Raw genomic sequence first — 25,668 nt, 5'->3', positions numbered from 1 at the left:
CATCCTTAGCTCCAGAAAGCCCCTCCTCTCTGTAGTAAGTCCCCTTTCCTCTCCTGCTCTGTGCGGATGCAGAATAGCCAGGCCCCTAGGCAGCACCCCCAGCCCATGCCTTTGGATGGTTTTCTCAAGCTGATTTGAACAGTAGCCTTCATTCCTCTGTTCGCTGGCAAAAGGAAATCTGACTTGGACACAAAGTGTGCGTGTTCCTCTATTCCCACCCCCTCTCCCAGCTCCCGATTTCCATGAGATGGGGAAGTTCAAGGAACACATCTCTGGTCTGAATGATTTTTGCAACGAGCTTTTATTACTTTCTTTAAAACCCACATAAGAAAGACATTTAAAAAGAAAACACTTTACGCACTGGGCAACACAACAGTAGAAGGCACTCCAGCAGTCATGCCCACCCTGGGAGGGAAGGGACACTCCCTACACACTACTGTTTCGGAGGTAGGGCCTCAGCCTGGGTCCTGGTCTAACTGTGCTTTAGAGAAAGTCTGAATTTTCCCATAGTTTCCTTATTTCATAAACACCACTATCTCTTTATATATAGCTATATGCCTTTATGTATATATGTACATGACTTCTTTTCCTTCTCAAAAATAAAATAGCCACCCCATCAGAGGGAGGTTCTCAGCAGCATTCACAGCGGTTGCACAGGATCCATGCCTTCTATTCATGTTAAAGACATGCAGCTTGAAGAAAAGAGGACTCTGCACCCACCCCTGTCGATACACAGCAGGGAGAGAGATTTTTTTAAGCGGGGGACGTGATAAGGCTGAGCAGGAGATAGCAGATAACTAGGGTTTTTATGATGTAAAAAATCTCTTTTGAGCTGCTTAACTCGTCCTGTTTTTGCAGCTCTGAAGACTAAGTAGTTTGCATGATGAGGGGTTGCATTCCTTCTGTGATCAGGGGCATGTGGACTCAGCAAGGGTCAGGGAGGGAGGGAACTGCTGAGGCTACACAAAGAAGTGTGGGCTCAAACCAACCCAACAGGGACTTGGGAAGGCAGAGGGCGACAAAGAAATGGTCTCTCAGAGGCTGACGAAGAAATGGTCTCTCAGAGGCTGCACTGGAAAACTGGCCCCGCTTTGAAAGTCCAGAGTCCTTCTCCTCTGTGCAGGAGTGTCTCTGTAGTCCTGGCTACCGGCTTGAATTGTTTGGACCTAAGCAAGGAGCCAGTACACAAGTTTGGACCTAAGCAAGGAGCCAGTACACATGTAGAGTTGGGAATCTGATCCGCCCTGTCCAGGCAGTTTGACCTCACTTCTTGGAAGTCAGAGCCCAGGACCTTAGACGGGAAGGAGGTCTGCGACCCTCGTCCCATACCTGGAGGGAAGATTCTCCTGGCCTTGTCTCCCACACTGCCGCGGTCCACTTCCTGGCAGAAGCAAGCCAGCAGCAGAGCCTCAAGCAAATGCCCCTGCTCCTGTCCCTCTTTGAAAACAAAAAGGCACTGAGGTCAGCAGGAGGCCAGCCCCACGGCTGGCCATTCTTCGAACATAAAGGTCTCCAAGTTGGCTGAGTTGGAGGTTCCCCACTCTGTACTCAAGGCAGCTCCTCTGGCAGTATCTGGAGATCCCAGAGTCCCAGTGGGAGGAGCGAGGCAGTGCTGGAGGCCAAAGGGAAACCAAGGCAGCCAGGCCTCCTCTGCTCTCTAGCCCGGGGAAGGCTGAAGACAGCTTGGACACCTTTAGCTGCAACATGTTTTGGCTTTGACTGCCTGATTTCCGTACTTAGCAGGAGACTTTAAAAATGGTAAATGGCTGGTTTCCCTTTGGTGGAAACACAGGAGGATGATGGCAATATTAAATTCAAAACTGTAACTCAGAAACAAAGAGTTGTTGACAAAGATATGGCTGAAGACCACACATACACAGATATGTATGCCTTTGGGTTTACATGGGCTCAGACTTTTGGGCCATCAGGGCCAGGGCCGGCTGCAGCTTCTCTGGAAAGTTCTCAGGCAATCTCAGCTTCGGTGCTCCTGACCCCAGCCAGTGGCTTTATGACCTTCCCTTAAGCATGAACAACGGGCACCTGGGGAAAGTGGGGGACAGTCCTTTTATGAGCACTGTCGTGCTCTCAGGGGCTCAGCTCAGACCTGCTAAAGGAATATGCTACAATTCTTGGACTCATAAATAAGGGAACCGTGGATGGCAAATAAGAAAGCAATTGAAAAAGAATAAAAGGCAGAGAAAGAACATATATCTCTAAAATCTGTTTTCTTTCCTTTGCCGGCTGGTGTGGAGAGAGGCAACTATTTGGTTTGTGAAAGGCTTGCCGATGGTGAGAGGACGTGGCGGAACTTTCACACGAGCGAGCGCTGCTCCTGGGCAGTGTGCAGAGGGCACAGCGTGACGGTGGGCAGGCCCCAACTCCACGCACACACGTGTCCATCAGAGATTTTGTGCCACGTCTGGAACTGCTGGGCGGGCACAGATGCACCCAACAGAGGTGTCCTGAGAAAAAGTGTCTGTGGCAAAATAATAATTAATAATAAAAATAAATCCGTGGGCATCGGGAGAAGAGGAAGCAGGACCAGCTAGGCAGGTTTGCCCTGGGATTCTCTTAAGGCCTCCTCCAGTTTCTGCCTAAACTTGTCATACTTCTTCTGCACTTGTTGGATTTTGTCCTGCTCCTCCTTTTCCAGGATTGTTAGGAAGTTCTGGAGCTCGGGGATGGAGAAGGCATCCCACTGTGGGGCGAGAGGGAGATTGGGGGAGAAACAACAGGAGACAGGTTAGTGGGCGCCTGATCTGAGGGCCCCTGCTGTCCCCACTCTTCACACAGTTTGCACATGGTTTGCTACTGAGTAGGCAGATGTGACAAATAAAGCTTGGGGTTTCCATGCCGCACCAGCAACAGAATTTCAAATCCTGGCATCTCGTGGCCAAGAGTTACTCGTCCACAAGCCACATTGTTATTCAGAGAATCAACAATCTTAAATTTCTCTGTAGCCGCTGAGACCTTAACAGTGATGCGGGAGCTGCCTGGGACCCAGCTGTCTGCTTTGGGGTGATCAGCAACAGGCTCCCAACATGCGGACCCTCAAGTGGCACCTGGAGGAGAGCTGGACTTGGACTCAGGAGACTGGGTGTCAACCTGGCTCCACTGTGTGGCCTTGAGCACATAAGTCCACCTTCTCAGCCTGTTTTCTCATCTGCCGTGGAATGAGGGTATGTGCCTCCCTTGGCTGGCAGAGCAGATGATGATGAGTCTGTTGCACAGCTCTGCAGAGCCTGGTGGGCCTGGGGGACCTGGCCTCTCAGGAAAGAAGGCAAGTCTGACTTCTCTCAGGCTGACCCAGGAACTGAGGCCCCCATGGGGCCAGGGGTTTCGACTCCTAAGCTCTTTGAGCACAAAGGAACATTAAGGTTTATCTGGTTTAATCCCCACATTGGATAAATGAAAAAACTGAAGTCCACAGAGGGAACCACAATCACAGACACAAGCACCACAATCACAAAGCTTATAGCAGCAAAACTAGAACTAGAAGCCAGGCCTCTAAACCCCCAGGCCCGTGAGCTTGCCACGGGCCAGCAGTGTTCAAACAGCTTCAGCGGAATACTTTTTCCAAACGAAATCTTCCACTATATAAAGCAGATGGAAAGCAGAGCTGCCTGGTGGAGGCCGGGAAAGGACAGGGCCCCGCTCGCCTGGACCCCCCAGATTTCCACAGTGGCTCCCAAGACTGCTTCCCCGAACCCCAGGCCTCCAGTGAATGCAGTGTGACAAACTCTGTGAGAGGCACCCTGTTCTCGGTCACTCCACTGTGACCCCACCTGCCACGCAGCCCAGGCCACGGGGGCCACCAGCTTGGTTTCACCTCACTTCACACCACAGACTGGACTCCGGTGAGCTTCCCTTGGGGGATCGAGGTCCGCTTTGAAGAACCAGGGAGAGACAAATGACTCAAAAATACCCATGCCCAGTGGAGCCCAGGCCATCCTGGAGCAAAAGAACCTGGGTGGAACACAGGGAGTTTCTCAGCGCCCATCCACCCTGAGTTTTCAGAAATAAAGCACATGAAGTCCTGTCTTTCCACAGGCCTTGCCAGACACAGGCCCTGACTTGCTACCCCAGGGCGCTTACAATCCTGGCTTAAATGCTGAACCTCAGCCGGCACTCACCCCAGCCCAGCTGCCTCGAGACATTTTCCTGCTGTGCTGGGTGGTGAGGCTGACCCATGCCCCCCAGCGTGCCCGCAGGCTGGCTTTGTGCACGAAACAAAGGGTCCCAGACCTACCTCCACCTCTCCAGTTTCGTTCTCCTTTAGCACGAAGCTGAGCACATCCGTGTCAGGCCCAGCGAGTAAGCGCAGGTAGAGGGGGCAGTCCGCAACGGAGAGTTTCTGGAAGAGCACTGCAAACCAAGAGAGGGGGCTGGGCGCTCATCTTGGAAAAGAAGGGCAGGGGCTCAGGAGGGGTGGGACCGATTGGAAACGCAGAGGCTGGTGTTTCTAAATGGAAGTGGACATCCTTTCAACCTAACGAAATGAACCTGACAAGAATAAATAGGGTAACAACCTTTATCTTCGCGTCTGCTAGAGTGTGAAGCATGTTTCCATTCACGTCATTCCCTAAAAGATTAGTAGGAGTGGTGGGCGGGTTCCGTCTCATTCCACAGATTAGGAAGTGAGAGCCCAGGGTGTGGTTTTCCTGAAGTCACGCGTGGAGGGAGGGGCACAGTGAGCGGGCAGAATGTGCGTGTGGCCCTTCCACAGACCTAACGCCACACGGATGGCTGGGCGGAGGTGCCACGAGAGGCCCAATCCTCCCACTCCAGTGTGTTGGGGAGCACAGACGGACCTGGGAAAGGTAGTTTCTGGGTGGGAGCTAGCTCTCTCATACCTTGCCCGTCCTTGTGTATCCGCTTAAAAAGTGCAAACTTCTGGGGACTGTCCACGACCATGAACTTCTTGAGCAGCCCCTGGATGACCTCACTGACCGTGGTGGTGCTGCAGATGTGCAGCTGCTTGATGGCGTCCAGCGGCAGGTAGAAGGATGTCCGCCTGTCCGTGGTGGCTGCCAGGTCCACTTCCTTGATGGCGTCGTAGATGGACGGCGGCCGGATCCCAGCAGGCACCATCACCGGCCGCCGAAGTCTCAAATGCACTTTGATGAAACCCGTGTAGGTGCCGTCTTCGCTCTGCGGGGTGGGGGGCGGGGGGGAAGTCATGTGGGGTCCGGGAGGGTCTGTGTTGCTTGATCCTATCTGCCACTCTGGGCCGTGGCCCCAGATCCGGTGGGCTGCAGAGGCCTTTCCTAACAGCAGTGCCATCCCAGTCAAACACCCTCCCGACAGGCTCAGGCTGCCTGCCCCAAATCCCCTGTCACGGGGCAGATGCCGACTGCCTTTGGTGGGTCCCCAGGCCAAGAGGCAGGGTCTGGAGTGGCCTCTCTAGTTTGCCCCGCCAAACCGAGGAGGAGCAGGAAGCCTCTGTAATAAGGTGCTCGGAGAACAAGCGCACTGGATTTTCTCCTGCATCTCTTTCCAAAACCCGGCAGTCTGCAAGACTTAAACCCAGGCCTATCCGCGACTGGGTTTTCTAGCGCCCCACCCGGCTGAAGCCCCAAAGAGCCAGTTGCTGCCAGCCACCAGCAGGGGGCAGGTTTCTTCTACTGTCTCCTCCCCTCCCCACTGAAGATGGCCTTTCCAAACCTGGCACAAAGTTGTTCCCTCCCCTCTCTGAGCTCTGCACAGTCTAAGGAAGCTTCCCCAGACACAGGCTGTAATGACCAAGAAGGGGAGGAGGAGTTGCTGCGAGCTCCCCTTGCCCAGGGCCTCCTGGGCCCTTAGTCACTTGTATATCATTTAATTCCCACAAGCGCTTTGACAAATGGGAACTAATATCTCTATTTTACAGTGAAGCTCAGAGAGGTTAAGGTTTCCCAAAGCCACAAGTTAAAAACAGGAAGAGCCAGAGACTAGATGTGGATCTTATTCTGAAGCCCATTTTATTTCCCTAAAACACACAGAGACCCCTGATAACCCAGGCTCTCAGCTTCACACAAGCCTGGAGGCCTCCAGGAGCCCAAAGAAATGGGAGGGCCCTGGTGGGGGTATCCCCCAGAATGCAGAGGGAGAGCAGCGGAGCCACACCGGCAGGGGCTATGGAGCTGGGAGGGGGAGAGAGGAAGGGGGCGGACAGTGTGGGGCAGGCCCCCTCACCAGCTTCATGCCCAGGCAGTTCTTTTCCCGGGTGTTGTAGCTGTCGATCTTCTGCTTGATCTCCTGCAGCGTGGGCGGGCACCACGGCTCCTCTGTGGGTTTACAGTCATTCTGAAACAGACACAGATGTGAGGGTGGATGTACAGTGGCTCTCAGGATGAGGAAGGAAATGACCTCGTCCTCCCAAAGGCCTCTCCAACCGAGAATAAGTGAGCACCAGCCTCACGCAGTGAATGGGATGGACTCAGCCTGAGAAAAATCAAAGGTCAAACCCCTGCGCAGCCAGCTACCCTGGGGAAGCGACTTCAATCTCTCTCGGCCCTAATCTCCACACCTGTGAAATGGGGGCAATACCCACCGTTCAGGCTTGTTGCAAGACCAAGGTGAAAAGGCCCGGCACACAGGCACTGGGTGTGAATCTGGTGAATCAGCAGAGCTGTTTTGCTTATGGAGGGTGTCCATTTAGATGCTATGGGCGATGCAAAGAAATGCAAGCCATGGTCATCTCCTCAAGGAAGTAACAATAGAGCTGGAGAGACAGGAACATACACGTGATCCCAGTATATGCTGATGGGAATGACAGCAATTCTCCCAGATCGAGAGGACCAAGGGCACATGGACATTAGTCCAGGCCCCATGTCACTGGCCACAGCACTTTGCACATAGTAAGAATACACACACACACACACACACACACACACACACACACACACACACACATATTTATCAAATGAATGCATGAACTAGTGGGGGCAGGGGGCTGTAGCCTTCCCTGATAATTGAGGGGATAAATCTCTGCTGGGGCACAGGGACAGCCAGCGTTTACTCAGCACCTCCTCTGTGCCGAGTGCTTGGCTTGCATTATCTCAGTTAATCCTCAGAATCCAAACTGCAAGATAAGAGTTTATTACCCACATTTCACGGGTGACACGACGGAGACTCAGAGGAGTTTAGGAACGTGCCTAGAGCCCTGCAGTCAGCCTCTGCAGAACTAAAAGGGATGCCAGTCCGTTCTGCTGTGTTCTTCCCATGACATCACAATTTATTCTTCTGACTGCCCCCGACCCCCCGCACCCCCTCTAGGAAGAAGGAAGCCAAGGAGATGCAGGTCGATGTTGTTCACACTGTGGACAGAATTCAGGGGAGAATTCTGGGGTCTAAGCAAACCTGTCCGTCTGTCAGTTCCCTGGGCTTCTCTCAAGTCCATTGCCACCCACCTTCCCTGCTTTGTCTTCACGTTGTCCTGCGTGGCCGGGAGTGCAGGAGCCACAGTTTGGGGGAATAAATAGGTCAGTCAAACCCTGCCAAGAATTTGCCTGGTCTTAGAAATCTAGCGGACCCAGGGTGGGTCAGGATCCTCCTCCGGCAAATGAGGAAACAGGCCCAGAGTGGTGGGGCAACCGCGTTCTCCAGGCTGACATCACCCAGCACTGCCCTGTGGGTGTCTGGTTTGGTTGGGGAATTTCACAGCCATGCTGCCGTCACAGCACCACCCAGCTGAACATGTCAGGCTCCCATGGCAGAGCTGTCCAGCCTCCTCCCTCCAGCCCGCCCACGGGAGACAAGTCACACTCAGCAGGATGCCTTCACTCCCCCCTCCCACTTTCCAGTCCCACAGAGCCGATAAGATGTCAAGCTCTGTGGCTGCCGAGGGGAGCGGGCATGGCCTCCCACACCCACCCCTCAGCATGGAAACGAGCTGACATCCTTTTTCCATCACAGCATCTTCCGCTGGCCTGTCTGCTCCCCTATGTACTCTTCCTTGAGGATCTCGATCAGAACAGCACTGTACACTCACATACCTTACACACTACGTATGTTATTCCTGTTTTACAGATTACAGACAGAGGCTCAGAAGGGTTAAGAAACACGCTTGTGGTCCCACCGCTAGTAAGCATCTGCGTTGGGCCTGGAAACGAGTCCATCAAAGTCTGGGACCCATGCTCTTCTCAATTCCATGTGGTCACCCTAGGACAGCCGCTTCAGCCACTCCCATAGCGATCACTGAAATTCCATGCAACGGGGCTGGCATGAGTAGCCGCTACACCAAGACCTATAAATTACGTGACCTGTGAAACGTTCAGTGGGTCCCCAGAAGCCTCAGGACCTGGGGCCACCGTGTCACCTGTAAAGATGTCAAAGATGTCAAAGATGCCTCCTCTGGCAGGAGGAGGCAGGCGCCAGGATGCAGGGCCCACCCTTTTCCTATGTGGTCACTCAGGTCTCTGGAACAGGACCCTGATTCCATGGAGGACCACCCAAGGGCAAGTACTGCCCAGGGCATCTGCCATCTTCTCGAGCTGAGAAGCAAGTGGTGTGAGCCACACAGAGTGTCTTCTTTCGCTGTCGACTTATTCACCCAGGGACCATCACAGTGGAGCTTCTCACTCCTCGTCCCTCCCCGCTTAGTTCCTGGAGGCCCCGCCCCCAGCACCCACCCCACTGGGCACATCTCTGTGGGCCCAGACGTGCCTGCTGCCCTCTGGGAGCTTCCAGTCAGAAAGACCAGTATCCCGTTACTGTTACATACACTCCATTCTGTCCGGCTCTGAAACATGCAGGCTGTTGCTCCTTAGGAGTTAGCAGCTTGCTCGTCCTTATCTACAAAAAAGAGTTAGAAGCTCTAGAAGCTCCTGGAAGATCTCTCATAGTTTCCAAATGAGCTACAGCCACTTCCCGGTAAGAAAAGGCAGCTGCATCACGGCTTTCGAAGGCCGGTATTCCAGCCTGCTTTTGAATACAGTAAGAGTCAGAGCTGCCTTAACCTAAGGTTTTTTCTTCCTGTTCTCTTTTCCTGCAGCAGATAACCCATCTATTCCCCCCTTCCCACCACAAACCTGGGGAAGTGACGCAAGTGGCCGCGGGCACCCTTTGCAGGACTCACGCAGAAAACAACCATCCTGATCTCCATCCCGTCTGGGAGTGCCAGGAGCCCTGTCTGGCCAGCACACTGAATCTCCCGCCCTGGGATGACAGCACCCCTGGCTGCTGCCCGCACCAGATCTGGCAGACAAGATCTGACCATGGGCTGAATGAATCACCTCCCAAAGCAGGCCAGCCAGCCAGCCAGCCATGGCTACGGGAGTGCACTCTTTCCCATCCTAGAGATGGTAGAAAACCTCGACCAGTGCTTCTTAAACCTGGCTGCACGTGGACTCCTCTGGGGGATCGTGAGAAACACAACACCTGGGCTCCATCCTGGAGATCTGATTTAATTGGTTTGGGGTGCAGCCTGGGCAGAGGGATTTAAAAAAAATCTCCCAGGTGATTCTAATGTGCAGCAACGTTGGAGAAGAACTGGTATAGACCCCTCCCAAGCAATCTCAGACCTCAGGCGTCCCCATCCAGCTGCAGACTTAACACTTTTGCACTCACAGATATGCACTGCCCCCGAAGGTTTACCGAGAAGGCAGTATCCAGGGTGTGAACAGATCAATAATATTGCGATCTTCAGAGGATAAGTCAAAGACCCCACTTTCTATTCACCTGCCAGATTCTCAAGTTCTCAGAGTGAAAGATTTGTCTCCATCTACGGGTACAAAGCTAGAAACCAGACAGAGTTTTGTCTCCTGGGGTGGCCCAAGATGGGGACAGAATGGGGAGCTCACTCTGTTGTGATTTTAAAGATAACAGGCATTGCCCTGTGAGGTGTCTCTCCTAGGAGGCTTATACATCTCAGTGCATCTGGCATGGGATGCATCTGCTCTGATTAAGCTCCTGGCATTGGTGGCAGACGGTTGAGCTGTTCCCAATGCAGCCAGCACATCCAGGGCACTGGTGAGAAGCAAATTTGTGTTCATAGGTCCTAACCCCCAGGGTCAGGAGTGGGCTGAGGAGAATGTGCTGGAACCATCAGATACATTCGGGCCCATTTTTTTCTGGACCTAAATCACGCAAACCTCACTTTTGCCAGAAATTTCACTTTCCCTTTGAGACTTCCCTGGTGGTCTAGTGGTTAAGACTCTGTGCTCCCAATGCAGGGGGGCCCAGGTTCGATCCCTGGTCGGGGAACTAGATCCCACATGCCGCAACTAAAAGATCCCACGTGACGAAACGAAGATCTCACACACAGAAATGAAGATCCCACGTGCCACAACTAAGACTCAATGCAGCCAAATAAATAAATACATATTAAAAAAAAAGAAATTTCACTTTTCCTCTTTTTAAACTTGTCAGCCTCTTCCTCCTGCACACAGCTTTCACCATCTTACTGCTGTCTGTCTATCTGAAATCTTTCACCTGTCAAGGCCTCTCTGACCACCTCAGCCCTGCACGATGATGACGATGATCCTTGACTGTTATTAACAGGCTAACTATGTGCCAGGCACTGTTCTACTCACTTAGCATGTATCAGCTCATTTCATCCTCACCACAAGTTTATGAGGAAGGTACTATTATTATGCCCATTTCACAGATGAGGAAATGGAGCCCCAGCAAGGTTAGAGCTAACCTACATCCAAAACTAACACTATACTATCCTGCACTTAAATATCCATCTAATATTATCCTCCAAGTAGACCATCCACCTTGGTTTTTCTTCCTAACTAGACTGAAGCTCCTTAGTGACTTACATCATACTTCTGTCTCTTCTCCACACCCAGTGGCCCTGAGCATGAAGCAGATAATATATACGCTTGCTCAAGAAACTTCAGTGCTTCCCCATTGCCTACAGGGGGAGAAAAATGATCTTGCTTTCTGCTAGGAATTATAGTGCAGTATGTCTTGGATTGCCATTTGGACTGAGTTCTGTGAGAGAAGCACCTGTCTGCTCCACCACGGGGTCCCAGAGCTCAGTTCCAGCTTGGCACATGGTAGAGGCTCAGGCAATACCTGTGGGGTGAACATAAGCGTGTGTTCAGGTTGTGACTCCCATCACTAACAAAGTGATCTTGAGAGAGTTGGATCATGTCTTTAAGCCTCAGTTTCCTCATCTATAAAAATCCTTTATTGCCTCATAGGATCGATGCAAAGGTAAAACCAAATGAAATAATGGGTATTTTGGAAATGATTGAACCCATCCAAAAGGCATGTACTGTAACTATCACTCCAGGCATACAAAGTCCTATCTCTGTTAGCCAATTTCATTTCTCACTTTCCTGGAGCACTTCCTCTGGATTGGCTCACATGTCATAGGGTTTGTTCATTCTTTTCTCTACACTAGTGCTTGGCAAATTTTTTCTGTAAAGGGCCAGGGAGCAAATATTTTAGGCTTCGTAGGCTATCCAGTCTCTGTTGCTACTCACCTCTGCCACTGTAGCAGAGAGCGACCATAGGATGAGTGTGGTTGTGTTTCAGTAAAACTTTATTTGTGGACTCTGGCCCACGAACAGTAGTTTGCCCACGTCTGCTCTACACTGTCATTTGTGCAGTTTTTCTGCCTAGAATACATAGCCCCCATCTCCTCTAGTTCCATCTTCTCTGTGTAGTTTCCTGAGAAAATTTCTCTGGCCCACAGCAATCTCCTCATTTTCTGCTCTCCTAATCTTTCAGGTTCCTGACATTTTAATTCCCAAATGGAGAAAGGTATACAGTATACAGGTTTGTACTGGTCCCCGCCTTTCTCCTAATATCATACTTGTATCAAGAATCAGGTGTTTCCTGTGTATTTCCTCCCACCACCAGTGTATGGGCCTTTGGTAACTTCACTCTCACTTAATGGACACTTTTCGCAAGTAGACAAAAGCTTTATCACTTCATTGGAGTTCTGCTTTCTCTCCTCCCTTCTCTAATTGGGAGGCAGCAAGCTGCCTGAGGAAGGATGCAGGTGGGCAGCTAAGCTCACTCACCAGCTCGGGGACTCATTTCCAAACACCAGCCCCATGGCCTCAAACCCTCAGATTCCTGTCATAGCAGAGCTGCAAATTCCTACGTGCCATGGACCTCCGCAGCTGCCTGCTAATGTTACCTCCACCACTGCCAGGACCTATGGAGGTGGCTTCACAGCCTGTATGGCTACCTTTAGCATCTGATTATATGCTGCCTTTTACTGTTTCATTATTGTTTCACCTGTGTCAATCCCATCTCCCCAGTTAGATGCTCCCTGGAGGGAGTCAGACAGGATATCTGATGATTATTCTTCTTTGGCACCCTCTGCAGGGCTCAGCGGAGAACTGGGCTGACCTCCAAGGACGTGTCAGAAAAATACCTGTTGCTTGCGTGGCAGGGAGAGAATGGACCAGCCTAGGTGATACTCAGCCCAGAGCCCAGCGTGGACAGTAGTCAGGTCCAGGAGCAACTCATACCAACCTGCACCCCAAGAAGCAGATGCTGAGAAGGTGTGGGCTGCGTGGGGCTGTGGGCTTTGGCTGGAAGCCTGTCCCATGGCTCAGCTCTTTGCAATTTCTTGGTGAGAATGAACGCAAGCCCATCCAATGACCTGTGACCTCTGGTGAGTCACTTTCACTCCTGGGGCCTCAGTTTCCTCATCTGTGAAATCACTAAGCGAGACCAGCAGAATTCTAAGGCCCCTCTGCTCTAAGCTCTAAGATTTTACACAGAAGATAGGATACGGTGGTTTCTTTCATCATTGCTTCCTCTTCTGTTTCAGAGAACTGGGTGTGGGGATGGGGGCCTCTGGGAGGAGAGCTGGGAGCTCAGCAGGTCTGCACTGCAGCAGTGACAACTGGTCTACAGAACGTGCCTAACGCTTCTCTTCGACTTGACTTTGCTCCTTACTCACCACTGGCTTTCTCTACTCGTCCGCCAGACCCCACGTTGGCCAAGCTCAAGTAAGGTCCACACCTTCTCAACTCACACAGTTCAAGAAAACAAAACAAAAACTATCCCGGAAGCTGGTCACCATGAGCCTTTGCCACATTTCCTCTTTCTTAGCTCTTAGCAAATCTGTCAGCAGCAGTTCTTTTGCCCCTTGGGTGGGAAGCATCTCCAGGCCTCTGTCTGGGATGAGAGCCTCAGGCATCGGCTGCAGGAGAATGACCACCTGCAGACGCCTTCTGCCCAGCAGCTGGCCTGACCCAAACACCTGCTGTCTCTGTTTGGCCCATCCTAAGTAGGACCCTCTGAAGGAAAGGGGCAGGCACCCGTCTGTCCGGGCTGGGCACACCCTGCTCGATGCTCAGATCACATTCAGGGTTCATTGGCCTCTTTGTGATGGCCTCAACCAGATGGGAAAGAGGAAGCCCCATGGGGCTTCACTACAGGGCCCCATCCGAGTCCCGACGGCCGTGTTCTGGAATGGCTTCCCCAGCCCCACCCAGGGCAGTGAAGGCGTTGATTCCCACAAGGCCCTCTATGGAGCTGTCCAATGTCCCGAAATAAAAGAATCAAATTCGTTAACTGTGTTCCCTGATAGGTTATTCCCAGCAGAGGAAGGAAGGAAGGATGGAGCCATCCATACAAGCAGAACCATGTGGAATTTGAGCTGCTCTGGGGGGATGTAGAGGAGGAGCCTTGAAAACTAGAGACTGAAGTCCCTAAAGACAAAACTACGGAGTGTGGTCAATGTAGACAGTCAACAGCAACTGACTGAATTGCCCATGGGTTGGGGACTGTGAAAGGCACCTTGGGACATGAAACCCATGGGGTGTGGTCCCTGTCCTTGGAGCTCACAGGTTATCTGAGGAGGGAAGACAGAGACACACATACATGGACACCGGGATAAGCATGGCACAACCCGGGACCAGCCTCGGCGGCTTCCCAGGCAGCCCAGCCCAGCTCCGCATGTGTGGGCGTCATGTCTGTGGACTCTCTGGGCTGCCAGCATATCCTGGAGCCTGGGCATGGCGTCCCTTACCCTTTCACTTGGCCACCTCTGTCTACTGGCAGGAGCACGTCACCTGGGGTGGCAGGAGCCCCACACAGGAAGCTGGGAGAGCCCTGTGGCCCTGGAGCTTCGCACTTAAGTTCAGGCCCTGTAGGGCCTCGTTATCATGATAAAAATCTCAACAGCCAGGCGTGCGCAGGGTTTAGCAGTCACAATCTCATTTAATCCTCGAAATAACTCAATGATGGAGGTGTGTTATTACCCACTAGGCCACGCTGCCTGCACATCCAGCCATAGGTTGGCCTTTGCTGGCCCTACCCTTGGTCGTCTGTGAACGTGGTCAAGTCAGTCTCACTGAGACTCGGGATGCTTTGCCTGCGAAACGCAGAAAAGAAGGCCTTCTTTATACATTTACTGCAGAGACGGAATGAGACTGCACATCTGGAAGTGCTTAGCACAATGTAAGTATACAGTAAGCAGTCAATAAACGCCATGGTAACTACCAGCAGCCTCAGTAGTCGTTCATCTGGCAAAGGGAGGTCTGACTGGTGGGTATTGACCCCATGCGGGAGTCCTCTTGCCTTAACCTTGGCCCCTGACAGGCCTTTCAGCCTGGGCCACATTATGACTCTTGTTCATGCACTTTCATCCTCAGGGCTGTGGGCCCCTTTCTCCATAAAAAAGTCTTGGAAATTATATTTTATGATTGGTATAAAGACAAATATATAAATGTCATAGATTAAAGTACTTTCTTCAACCTAAAAGTTCATTTCTTTCTCCTGATTTTAAAAGAAATTAAAACATTTTTGTGGGCCCCTGAAGTGCTGTGGGCCCCTGGCACTACATGCCCACTGTGTGTCCCATGGATAAGTAGGCGGTGCCTTCAGCTCTGAGTCCCAGGTAGGGTGACCAGCTGTCCCAGTTTGCTCGGGACTGAGTTTCCTCAGGATGCAGGACTTTCAGTGCCCAAATCAGAAAGTCCTGGGCAAGCCAGCACATGTGGTTACTCTAGTAGCCCCAGGTATCCCCTCTCAGTCCTAGACGGACACCCGCCCTCACTTTTTCTGTCTACTGCAGGCCCCAGGGCACAGCTTGTCCTTCTTTCCTCTGTAAAACTGCATCCTTGGACTCTACCCTGGAGGTTTTCTTGACAGTCCCTCCCCCGACCCCACCCCCAGCCTGGCTGTGGCCTGGACACAGGTGCTCTGGCTGCCTCTCAAGATCAGCACACGTCCCTGCAGCTTGAGCATAGAATAGAAGCTTCCCAAGGGCAGAGAAAGACTTGTTCACTGACGCAGTTCCCGGGACAGGGCCTGGCACACAGGAGGGGCCCTTAAACGTTTGCTTAATGAACTGAATAAAACATAAAGAATAAGACGCACACATGCACACACACACAAAACCCAAAATCGAATCTATGGAAATGAAAGGTTTCAGAATTGTATAAGGGTCCTATAGGGCTCCTGCTCCGTGGCACCCATCTACTTCTGAGACAGTAACTGGAAATCAGAGGAGACTCCTGCACTCTGACTGTTTCGGAGGGTAGATGTTGCAAATCCCTTCCATTTCTGTTCTCCCCTCCCCTGGACCATTACGGAGCCCCCCTTTTCAGCTCAGAGGTCTAAAGTGTGAATCCAAGCACAATAGGGTGACACCTGTTCTACTGCAGTGGCAACAGGAGTTTTACCTTGGGGCATTCTCTTGTGCCCTCAAGAGTTTCTAGGGCATGAGAAGGTCTTTTTTTTTTTTTTTTTTTTTTTTTTTGCGGTACGCGGGCCTCTCACTGTTGTGGCCTCTCCCACTGCGGAGCACAGGCTCCGGACGCGCAGGCCCAGCGGCCATGGCTCACGGGCCCAGCCGCTCCGCGGCATGTGGGATCTTCCCGGACCGGGGCACGAACCCGTATCCCCTGCATCGGCAGGCGGACTCTCAACCACTGCGCCACCAGAGAAGCCCGAGAAGGTCTTTTTTCAGGTTAGTTTTCCTCACTGGATTTCCTGCTAGGTCCCTGTCTCCTTTCAGTCTCCCTGACATCTTAGTTTGATCATTCAGTCTGAGACGTCCTCCTCCTCATCTGAGAGAATTTGCCCCCTGGAACTGATATATCTTTGGGGGATACTTTCCTTAATCCACCACTTCTATCTAGAATTAGCGGGCTCTTCGACAGCATAAGCTTACACCCCAATATTATTCCAGCACTGGTTTCATCCTCTATATAGTAGTGTGAGTTGTGTCTCAGCCTGTCTCCCTGACTAGACCATGAGCATCCCAACACCAGGAGTTGCACCTTTCCCATCTCTGTATTCCCAGAGAACCCAGGACCAGAGCACTGCGGAGTGAATTAGGGATGATGGTGGGCAGGGGGAGTGAGTGGGTTCCAATAACTCATCCTAGACTCCAGTCTCTTCAAATGCGAGACTTGGCTCTTTTAGAATCAATTTAAAGAGGATTCCATTGCAAATCATACGTCTAACAAGGGATCAAGATCCAGAATATATCAACACAAAGAGCCCCTGTAACTCAACAATAAAAAAACAAACAGCCCCATTGAAAATGGACAAAGGACCTGAATAGACATTTCTCCAAAGAAGATATACAAATGGTCAATAAGCACATGACAAACTGTTTGAAATCACTAGTCATTAGGGAAATGCAAATCAAAACCATGGTGAGATGCCATCTCACACCTATTAGGGTGGCTATTTTCAAAAACACAGAAAATAACAACCTGTGTGCATTGCTGGTGGGAATGGAAAATGATGAAGCTGCTATAAAAAAATGGTATGGCGAAACCTCAAAAGATTAAACATGAAATTACAATATGATCCAGCAATTCCACTTCTGGATATATACCCAAAAGAAGGGAAAGTAGGACTTGAACAGAGATTTGTTCACTCATGTTCATAGCAACATTGTTCACAATAGCCAAGACATGGAAGCAACCTATTGATGGATGACTGGATAAACAAAATGTGGTACAAACACACAATGGAATATTATTCATAAAAAGGAAGGAAATTCGGACACATGCTACAGCATGGAGGAACCTTGGAGACATTACGCTAAATGAAATAAGTCAGTCACAAAAAGACAAATATTTTATGATTCCACTCATATGTGGTTCCTAGAGTAATCAAATTCAAAGAGACAGAAAGTAGAATCGTGGTTGCCAGGGGCTGTGGGGAGGAGGGAATGGGGAGTTAATTGTCTAATGGGTGCTGAGTTCAGAAGATGCAAAAGTTCTGGAGAGGATGGTGGTGATGGTGGTACAAAAATGTGAAGGTGCTTAATGCCACAGAACTATACACGTAGAAATGGTTAAAATGGTACCTTTTACATTATATATTTTTTCTTACAATAAAAAAAGAAGATTCCAAGGGCAGGGGAACCTGGGGGCCATGTAACCAGTTCATGGATTCACCCGGTTCCCGTAAAGTTGGGAGTGTCCCTTACTTTCTATATTCCGGGAAAGTGAAGAGTTGATCCTACTTCTAAGCAAGGGGGCCCTCATCCCAGGACCTCCAGGACCAGGCTCTTTTCCTAGGCCTGGCCACTCTCCTGCCAGGTGCACTACGAAATGGCTGAAGCCTAGGGACGACCTGGACAGCCCAGCCTGGCTCAGAGGAACAGCTGCAGCTAGGAGAGGGTCTTCTAGCTTCTTAGACGACCCTCCAGAGGGGAGCTCGGGTGCAATTCAGAAGCCTGGGCTCAGAGATCTGGAACGGGCCTTGAGACGAACAGTCCAATCACCCACATTCTGCAGAAACCTGAATCGTTAGGCGATTCAAGCAGTGGGCACTTCCCACCCTGCTTCAGATGCTCTCCTCGCACCCCGTCACAGCCGGCCACGAGCAAGGAGCTACCCCAGCTTTCCAACCTCACACATCCTAGAGAAATGGATGCGACAGCAAAAGGAAGATGTGGGGCAACACTGTCTCATCTTTCCTGTGCAGGCCACAGAGTCGTGGAATTCTGCTGAAGTCGCCGAGCTGGGAGCTCGCAATTGGCTTGCCTTCAGAGTTTTCCATCCCCACCTCCGAATCCCTTCCTCACTCTCACCCTAGTGGACATCTCTGCACAAGAATGCTTTGACCACAGGGTCCCGCAGCTTCTAGGATCCCATGTGCTCTGAGAGCCATCAAGCCAAGCCCTGCAGAGTCACGGGGCCATGAGAGATGGGCGGCTCTAGGAGTCCAGCTCGTGTGTTCTAATCACAGGCCGTGGGTGCCAGGACAGCAGGCACACCTTCTCCCACCACGTGCTGGCTCCGGCTGGGGCCGAGCCTCCGTAAATGATTCAGAGAATTCCGAGGTGGTGAGCGGGCGCGTGGGAGCCAGTGCCAGCTCCCCGTATCCCTGCACTGCCACGCTCGTTCAGAGGGGAGGGGCGGCTGGGACACCCGTGGCACTGCCCTGCTGCGGGGAGTGGCTCCTTCTCGGCTCCCCTCTAACTGGAAGCCCCTTCATCTTTGCTGGCTGGGCTGGTGCTGGGTGCTGGAGCCTTGCCACTGGCCCACACACGCCCTCTTGTCCCTGCGCTGCCGGCCTGCCCTGCTAACCCAGCCCACACTGGTGCTCCGGGATTACTCTGTGATACTGAAACATGTCTTAGTTGGTCATTGAGTAGCTCAGAGTCTTTCCACGTGTGTGTCTTCTCATTGTATCCCAAAGGCTCAGGGGCAGGGACATCTGGTTTCCTGTCTCCTAAATGGCCTGGTAAAGTGCGCTGTCCTCAGTGACTCCAAGACGAATGCTGCTGACATGCAGCTGCATCTGTGAGCATCTCCTGGCCTCACTGCTGGGGCTTCGGTTACTTGGGTAATTCTGGAAAGAGCTACAGGAGAGGCGGCATAGCTTAGGGGCTGGGAGCTCTGGCAATAGACTACTTGGGCCCAAGTTCTGGATCTGCCCCTTACTACTGTGTGACCCTTGAACCCCTTCAGTGCCTCAGTTTCCTCACTGTTAAATGGAAACCATATACACAGTTGACCCTTAAACAATGCTGGAGCTAATCTGCATATAACACACAGTGGGCCTTCGGTATCCTGCATCCGCGAATTCAAATAACCACAGACCGTGTACTACAGTAATATTTACTGTTGAAACCATCCAAATATAAGTGGCCCATGTAGTTCAGACCCGCGTTGTTCACGCGGCAACTGTAGATGATGTGAGGATTAAATGAGTCTATACGCTTAGAACAGTGCCTGGCACACATCAAGGCCCAGGAACTGACGATTACTATTTTACAGTCTAACCATTTCCCAGCAGAACCCTAGCTCCTGCCCTTTCTGTGTTCTGTGAACAGAACCTTACACCTCCACGCACCGCAGTCAAGAACCCCACCTCACGTCACCATTCAACACCCATCTGCATTCCTTGAAACAGCCTTTATAATCCCAAGCCCAGGAGTTCTCCACCCATTCTCACAGCCAGATGCTGGGCCCTCTTTAGCAATTAGTCTCCACTGGAGGGGCAAGTCTCCCCATTTTACAGAAGGAGAAAGTGAGACCAAGAGCAGTGAGCATGCTTCCTGAGGTCACCCAGAGTGAAGGTTGAGGGCTTGGGTTGCCAGGCCCAGTGTTGGGCCCACTTGAGGGCCTGGGGCCCCCGCCCACTCTACCTGGGCTGTCTGAGAATGCTCAGACTACTGGGGTCACCAAACTGGGATCTTCACTTGCTTAGAGTTAAACTGGGAAAGTTAAACAAATGAGAAGTGTACTGATTCCTCCCCCCTCAACCTGCCATTCCCATGGCTGAAAGGCAGACAGAAGAAATCCATCACAGCGGGCTCTCCCACCTCCCCACACGGACCCCTCTGCCTCAGCCCCCCAGGGAGGCCCCACTTGAGGAAGGACCACACCAACACTTGCCAGCAGGTGCCAGGGCCTGGTTGCTTAGTAACCCAGCCCTGCCTGCCCTCATCCTCCAAGGCAAATAGCTGAGCAATCTCAGATGGGGTGGATGGAAAGCTGTCCTTGCATTTTCTGCTCGCTCAGTGAGATTTTTCTTTTCAGAGTCACTGGAAAAATCCATTGATTCCTCACCCAGAATCTTAGCAAGCTTCCCTTTCTCACAGTCCTGAGATCCGTTTTCACATACTTTGCCTAAAGTGCTGTGTGTGTCCTCCGGGAGCCCCCGCTGCCTCTTGGGGAAAGAAACTTTTTGAGGAAGAACCTCCAAGCTCCCTCCTCCTTTATCAAACACGCATTAAGTGCCTACCATGTGCTGGGGACACGAAGATGAACAAGATCTGGTTCCTCTTCCAGAAAAGTACAGCCCATCAAAATGAGGGATAGGGGAGAAGGATACACCAGTGTTTTGGGAGCAGAAAGAAGGGAGCATCAAGTTGCAACCGGAAATGCTCTCTAAACACCCTGGACCCATCAGCTCCTGCATCCTCCTCGCTAACCCACACTTTCCCAGCCATGTGTGACTCCGGAATTTAGGCCTGCCTACTGCCTCTCCACGTGTTCTGGCCAACGGAGGGCCCTGCCTCTCATACTCTCCGCTGCAAGGCTGGTGCCCTGTGGCCCCAGCTCCCCTTGACGCCTGCATCACGGCACGGGGGACAGCCCAACACCACTCCTCACTCTGCGGAGAGCCAGGAGATGAGAAGGATACAGAGGGGCTCACGGACTGGAGGCTGATGAGGTGCTGGTGGCAGAGTATGGCGACCAGGTTTCCCAAGACCAGAACAGGGAAAAACGGCCTGGATTTTAGCATCAGGAAATTGGCTGAATGAGAAAAACAGCTTCCTGCGGCAGGTCACCAGATTAGAGCTGGGAGAGCTGAGCTTAGCTGGAGCCTTTCGGAACTTGACTCTCACCCGAGATGCCATGTGTGTGGTGGGAAGAGCATGTGTTTTGGGGTCGGGTGAGCGTGGGGTGGGGGCCTCGCCCTTGGCTAAGCCCCTCTCACATACTACCTCATTGAACACGCCAACCTTTCGGCTTGACAGCAATAGAAATTCTGCCAGTGTGGTCTGTTAGGCGGAAACGCTCTGCTGCCGCCCTCCCCGATTTTTTTTGCCTCGAACTGTAGCCTCATACACAGCAGGGATCCAACCAGCTGGAGTCACATTGTCTAGCACCGTGGACAAGGGAGGACTGATGAATGGGTTGGAGGAGGATGGTGGTAATGAGTACAGCTTCCCTCCCTGCCTGTATCAGTTATATGCAGGCCTGCTTGGAAACAGGGGAATGGCTGTAAAGACCCTTGACAGTCTCCTCCAGCTCCAGGAGTCTCTGCTTTTCAGAGGTTAAGTCAATCTCCTCCAACCCTCTCAGTGGCTGCTGCAGCTCTGTCACTGCCAGCCTGTCTCCAGCCCCCTCCTAAGCTATGCCCCAGGCTCTCTGATTCTGGGAGCTGCTGCCAGGTCCTGATGAGAGTCACGTGGCTGCAGGGCAGATGCAGCGTGTCTTCCCCCTGGATGACCCTTTGCTCAGGGGCCCCCATCCAGACACTTCATGGGTGGGGAAGGGGGGCAACTAGGGTCTGTTACACAACGTGGCTGGGGCCATAGGTCTTTAAGTGTGGAGACTGCATTTTATCCATCTCTGTATCTCCCAGCACCCCAGTGCTCGGTGCTATAAGAAACTTAAGAACACAACATTTTGATTGAGCCCAGGCATTGTGGGGCCCTGGATGCTACATAACGAGCAGGAACGAAGTGTGGGCTTTGCTCTGGAAGCAAATGGGGGGCTCCGAAGGCTTCGGGACACCAGACCGATATGCCGTCAAATGCAGGATATACAGAAGGAGAAGAAACAGGATGGAAACTGGTTGGGTGACCTCCTGGAGCATCTAGGGGTGAGGTGACAAGCCCCCAACATAGGGCAGGGCGGGGGACAGAAAGGAGAGACCGACATCTGTGACACTGTGGAGGCAGAAGCCACAGTGACAGACTGGATGGAGGGGATGAGCGGGGAGACCCCTGAGGTTTCAAAGGTAGGGAGGGGACTAGTAGGGTGGGGTAGAGACAGGGAGAGAAATCAGTCATGGGCAGAGCTACGAGTTGGTTCTGGACATACTAAATTTTAGGCATCTGAGGAGCATGGGAGACCTCCAATAGGCTATAGGAAATCTATACTAGGGACTTCCCTGGTGGTCCAGTGGTAAAGAATCCACCTTCCAAGGCAGGGGATGCGGGTTCGATCCTTCGTCGGGGAACTAAGATCCCACAGGCCAAGTGGCAACTAAGCCCGCACGCCACAACTACTGAGCTTGCGTGTCTCAACGAGAGGGCCTGAGGGTTGCAAACTACAGAGCCCACATGCTTTGGAACCCGCACGCCACAACTAGAGAGAGAAAAAAAACCAAAAATCCCACACGCCACAACTAGAGAGAAGCTCGAGTGCTGCAACGAAGATCCTGTGTGCTGCAGCAAAAGACCCCACGTGCCTCAACGACCTGAAGCAGACAAAAAAAAAAACAACAACAGTATTCTAGAGCCAAGAAGAGAGGTGAGATGGGGGATGTAGGCTGGGGAGTGATAAGTAAAGCTGGGGTGGGGTGGGAGAAAAGAAGGGACAGGGACCAGGACAGCACCAAGGACAGAAGCCACAGGCTGAGGGAGGGAAACCTGAAGTTTTCTGCCACTACAGCTTCCTTCTTCCTCCCGGCCCTGAACTTAAGTGCTCCTGATTTTTGGCAAATTTATCTGGGCCTCTTATCCACAGAGAATATGCCATGCCAGGACCGGGATGCTACTTTATGGGTAGATTGAGCCATCCAGAAGAGGAGACCGAGGCCCTGAATGAAGACAGGTCTGGGTCCTCCACACAGGAGGATCCCCAAGCTGGAAAGCACACAGGTGTGTGTTACCTGGCAAGTCAAGAGCAGCAGAGGGATGGGAACACAGGCTGCTGGGCACCCAGGCTGGGCCCGACGATGCCTCCCTTTCAGGCTCATGGGGTGGAAGCTGGATCCAGAGTCCAACCTGATGGTGTAAACTAAGAGCTAGGATTCAAGGTTGATACCAGTGTAAAATCTTCCTTTCTCCCTAAACTGCATGGGTGAATGGCTGTTGCATGCGCCCTGAGCTATAACTGGAATTGCTTTAGAGGGAAAAGCCAGCTGAGTCAGGATAAACAGTCTAAACTTGTGAAGAGAGAGGGGTGGGTGGGAGGGGAGGAATCTGGAACACAAAGGTGAGGATGTCTTGGGTAAGTCCCAGGTGGTCCTGGAGAGGGGGCTCATGTAACCATTCAGGCCCCCTTCCTGACCCCACCCTAGCGAAGTCCTTACAATTTAGAGAACTTGGTAGTCAGGATCTATCCCTGCCAGTCCCATGAGAAACTGGTAAGAAGGCTCTGCTCCCATGCAAAGTGGTGAGGGACTCTCAGATAAAGAAGAAGGACAGGCTCGTATCGCACTGGCTAAAAGGACCAGATGAAGCGCCTGGGTCTGGAGGGTTGAAATGTCTTGGCCACAGCCCCTCAGTTAAGAGCTGGAGCTGAGATGAGAAGCCAGGACTTTGCTTACAGTTCTGCTTCCGTTACATCACGCATCGGTCATGATCACCAAGGGCCGTCCCCTCAACATCCCTGCTAGCACGTTGTGGTGAGAGTAATGGGGACCGCTCTGAGCAGGGACCCAGGGGCTCTGAGTCCTTGGTCTGTCTCTACTTAGCTGTGTGACCAGGGACAAAACCCTTTACCTTCTGGGCTTCCAGCCTAGGAGGCTCTCTGGAATCTGTGATAAATGCTCGTCTTGAATTCCAACTGAAGTCATCAATTACCAAACATTTCCTAAACTGGTGGTTCCCAGACTTCAGTATATATGAGAATCACCAGGGGGAAGTATTAAAAAAGCAGATTTGAGGGTCCTACCTCCAAAGATTCAGGAGCCAAAAAGTCTAGAGTGGACCCTTGACACTCCATTTTCAAAGAGTGATCCAAAGAGAGATTCTGATGTCAGTAGCCAGGGCAAACCTTGTAAGCACCACTGAAGGCTTCAGATGCTACAGAGGAACCGGGGCAGTGCTGAGTAAGAAAAAGCATCTGTCCTCAAAAAGTTCCCAGTGTAGTTGGGGGAGACAGGACACACACACCCCCCATCCCAGGAAGAGCACATCCTTGGTGACAGATGGAGAGGTACAAAGTCAAAGAGACAGAGGTTACGGCCCTTCACCAAAAAAGCAGAGCAGAGCTTCCAGCGGTGGTTGAGCAGAGAGGTAGGAAGAGGATGTGCGACAGAGACAGCTAAGTGTTTACCACATCCAGCTTCCTCGTCTGCCCGGGCTCACAGCTGTACTTCATTTCCCAACCTCCCTGTGGTTAGGTGTGGCCACGTGACTGAGTTCTGGCCAATAGCACGTGGATGTAAAACACACACACCATTTCCGGGCCTGGCCCACAAAACCTCCCATGTGTTACCCTGAGCCCCACCTGCCAATGTAACTTTACTTAAAGAGGGAAATAAACTTCTATTATATCCAATGACTGAAAATAACGGGGGCTGTTTGTTACAACAGTTGGTCCACCCTGATTATACAGGATGCAAGAGAGATGATGATGCAACTAAACTCAACCAGCATTTAGTCAGCGCCTGCTTCTGTAACCAGTACTTGGGGCTGCCTTGCACCCGAAGGGGATGCGAGCTCTGATCTTACAGGGTTTCCCATCTTCACGGAGAAAAGGAACACTGGGAAGGGCCAGAGAAGCAAAGAGAAGTAAATTCCACAGGAGGGAATTCCAGCCCCAAAGGGAGGCTATCGCGTGGCTGCGCTAGCGTGAAGCATCTTTCGAGGTGAGTCTCAAGCTGGGCAGGCTTCTGAGAAAGCACATAGAAAAGCAGTTACATGGTCCAACGGTTCTGAAGATTTAATTTTTATTGCTCAAATTTGGAACCTACTTATTTTTAGTATCCTTTTCTCTCATGCCAAGAAGGTCAGGGGCAGGTGCTGAGCCCGAGACCTGGGTGTTCCTGCTGCTGGCAGAGAGATGGGGATTTCCCTGACGGGTCCCAGGGCTGTCAGGCTTGGATGACGTCCCTGGAGCCACAGAGGCCCAAGAAGAGATGGGGCAAGTGCAGGGACGGAACCAGGAGTGGCTTCGGACAGTGACCTCTGAGACCTTCCCCCCGCCCCCCGCCTTCCTCTTTGTGCCTTCCTTGAATTTTTCAAGAATCAATGGTGTCAGTGTAGACCAGGGAGGGCCTGGGTATGGGGGGTGGGGTGGGGGGTGGCATAGGAAAGTATTCCAGCTGTGCTTAAGTATAATATTTAACCACAGATGGAGCCAAACTTGCACCTCCATATCCACAAAGGAAACACGCATGATGAAGATACAGCAAGCAGTGTTCTAGGATAGACACGAAGAAGAACTTGTAAAGTTGTAAGATTCAGGGACTGATGAGAGGGACCCCTGCTAGTGTCAAGTGTAGAGTGAATGTTTCTTGGGCCGCTGTGCCTGAGGAACGGAGGGACGGTGAGGGCCTTATGCAGTGGAGGGATGTAAGGACTCAGCAGCTCTTTCCTAGCCCGAGGTTGTTTGGGTCTTTCCATTTTGTAGAAGGCTCTGAGAGGACAAGGACTGCAGTTCACCCCTGTCACACACGGAGTGAAGAAGACCGAGAAGAGCTCTTAACAAGGTTTCTAAGAGGGGGCTAGTCCTGGCGCCGCCCAGCCTGCTTTTGGCCTGGTGAAGTCCTCGCGCCTCTCTGGCCTCAGCCTCTCCATCTGTAAAGTGAGGTGCCAGATCCGGGTCCTTCCAGCTCTGACGTGCTGCAAGCAGCGGGCTTTCTGTGTCCCCAGAGCGTTCACCCCGA

The 25,668-nt window shown here is 51.9% G+C and overlaps 1 protein-coding gene across 2 annotated transcripts in view; it reads right to left on the bottom strand.

Annotated features, from left to right (window-relative positions):
* Nucleotides 1–282: 282 nt before the first annotated feature.
* RASSF5 (Ras association domain family member 5) overlaps nucleotides 283–25,668 on the bottom strand; it is a 71,382-nt gene continuing 45,996 nt past the window's right edge. For both annotated transcript variants that reach the window (XM_004282427.4, XM_004282428.4), the window contains 4 exons: nucleotides 6,175–6,285; nucleotides 4,854–5,151; nucleotides 4,250–4,365; nucleotides 283–2,698 (listed from right to left, as the gene is read on the bottom strand). In XM_004282427.4, the coding sequence (XP_004282475.1) occupies nucleotides 2,546–2,698; nucleotides 4,250–4,365; nucleotides 4,854–5,151; nucleotides 6,175–6,285 (678 nt within the window). In that variant the 3' untranslated portion in view covers nucleotides 283–2,545. The remainder of the gene's footprint in view (nucleotides 2,699–4,249; nucleotides 4,366–4,853; nucleotides 5,152–6,174; nucleotides 6,286–25,668) is intronic.

This window comes from Orcinus orca, chromosome 1, assembly GCF_937001465.1.
Source record: "Orcinus orca chromosome 1, mOrcOrc1.1, whole genome shotgun sequence".
NCBI classification, from domain to species: Eukaryota; Metazoa; Chordata; class Mammalia; order Artiodactyla; family Delphinidae; genus Orcinus; species Orcinus orca.
Note: the sequence above shows the minus strand (reverse complement) of the source record. Positions and strands in the feature narration are given on the sequence as shown.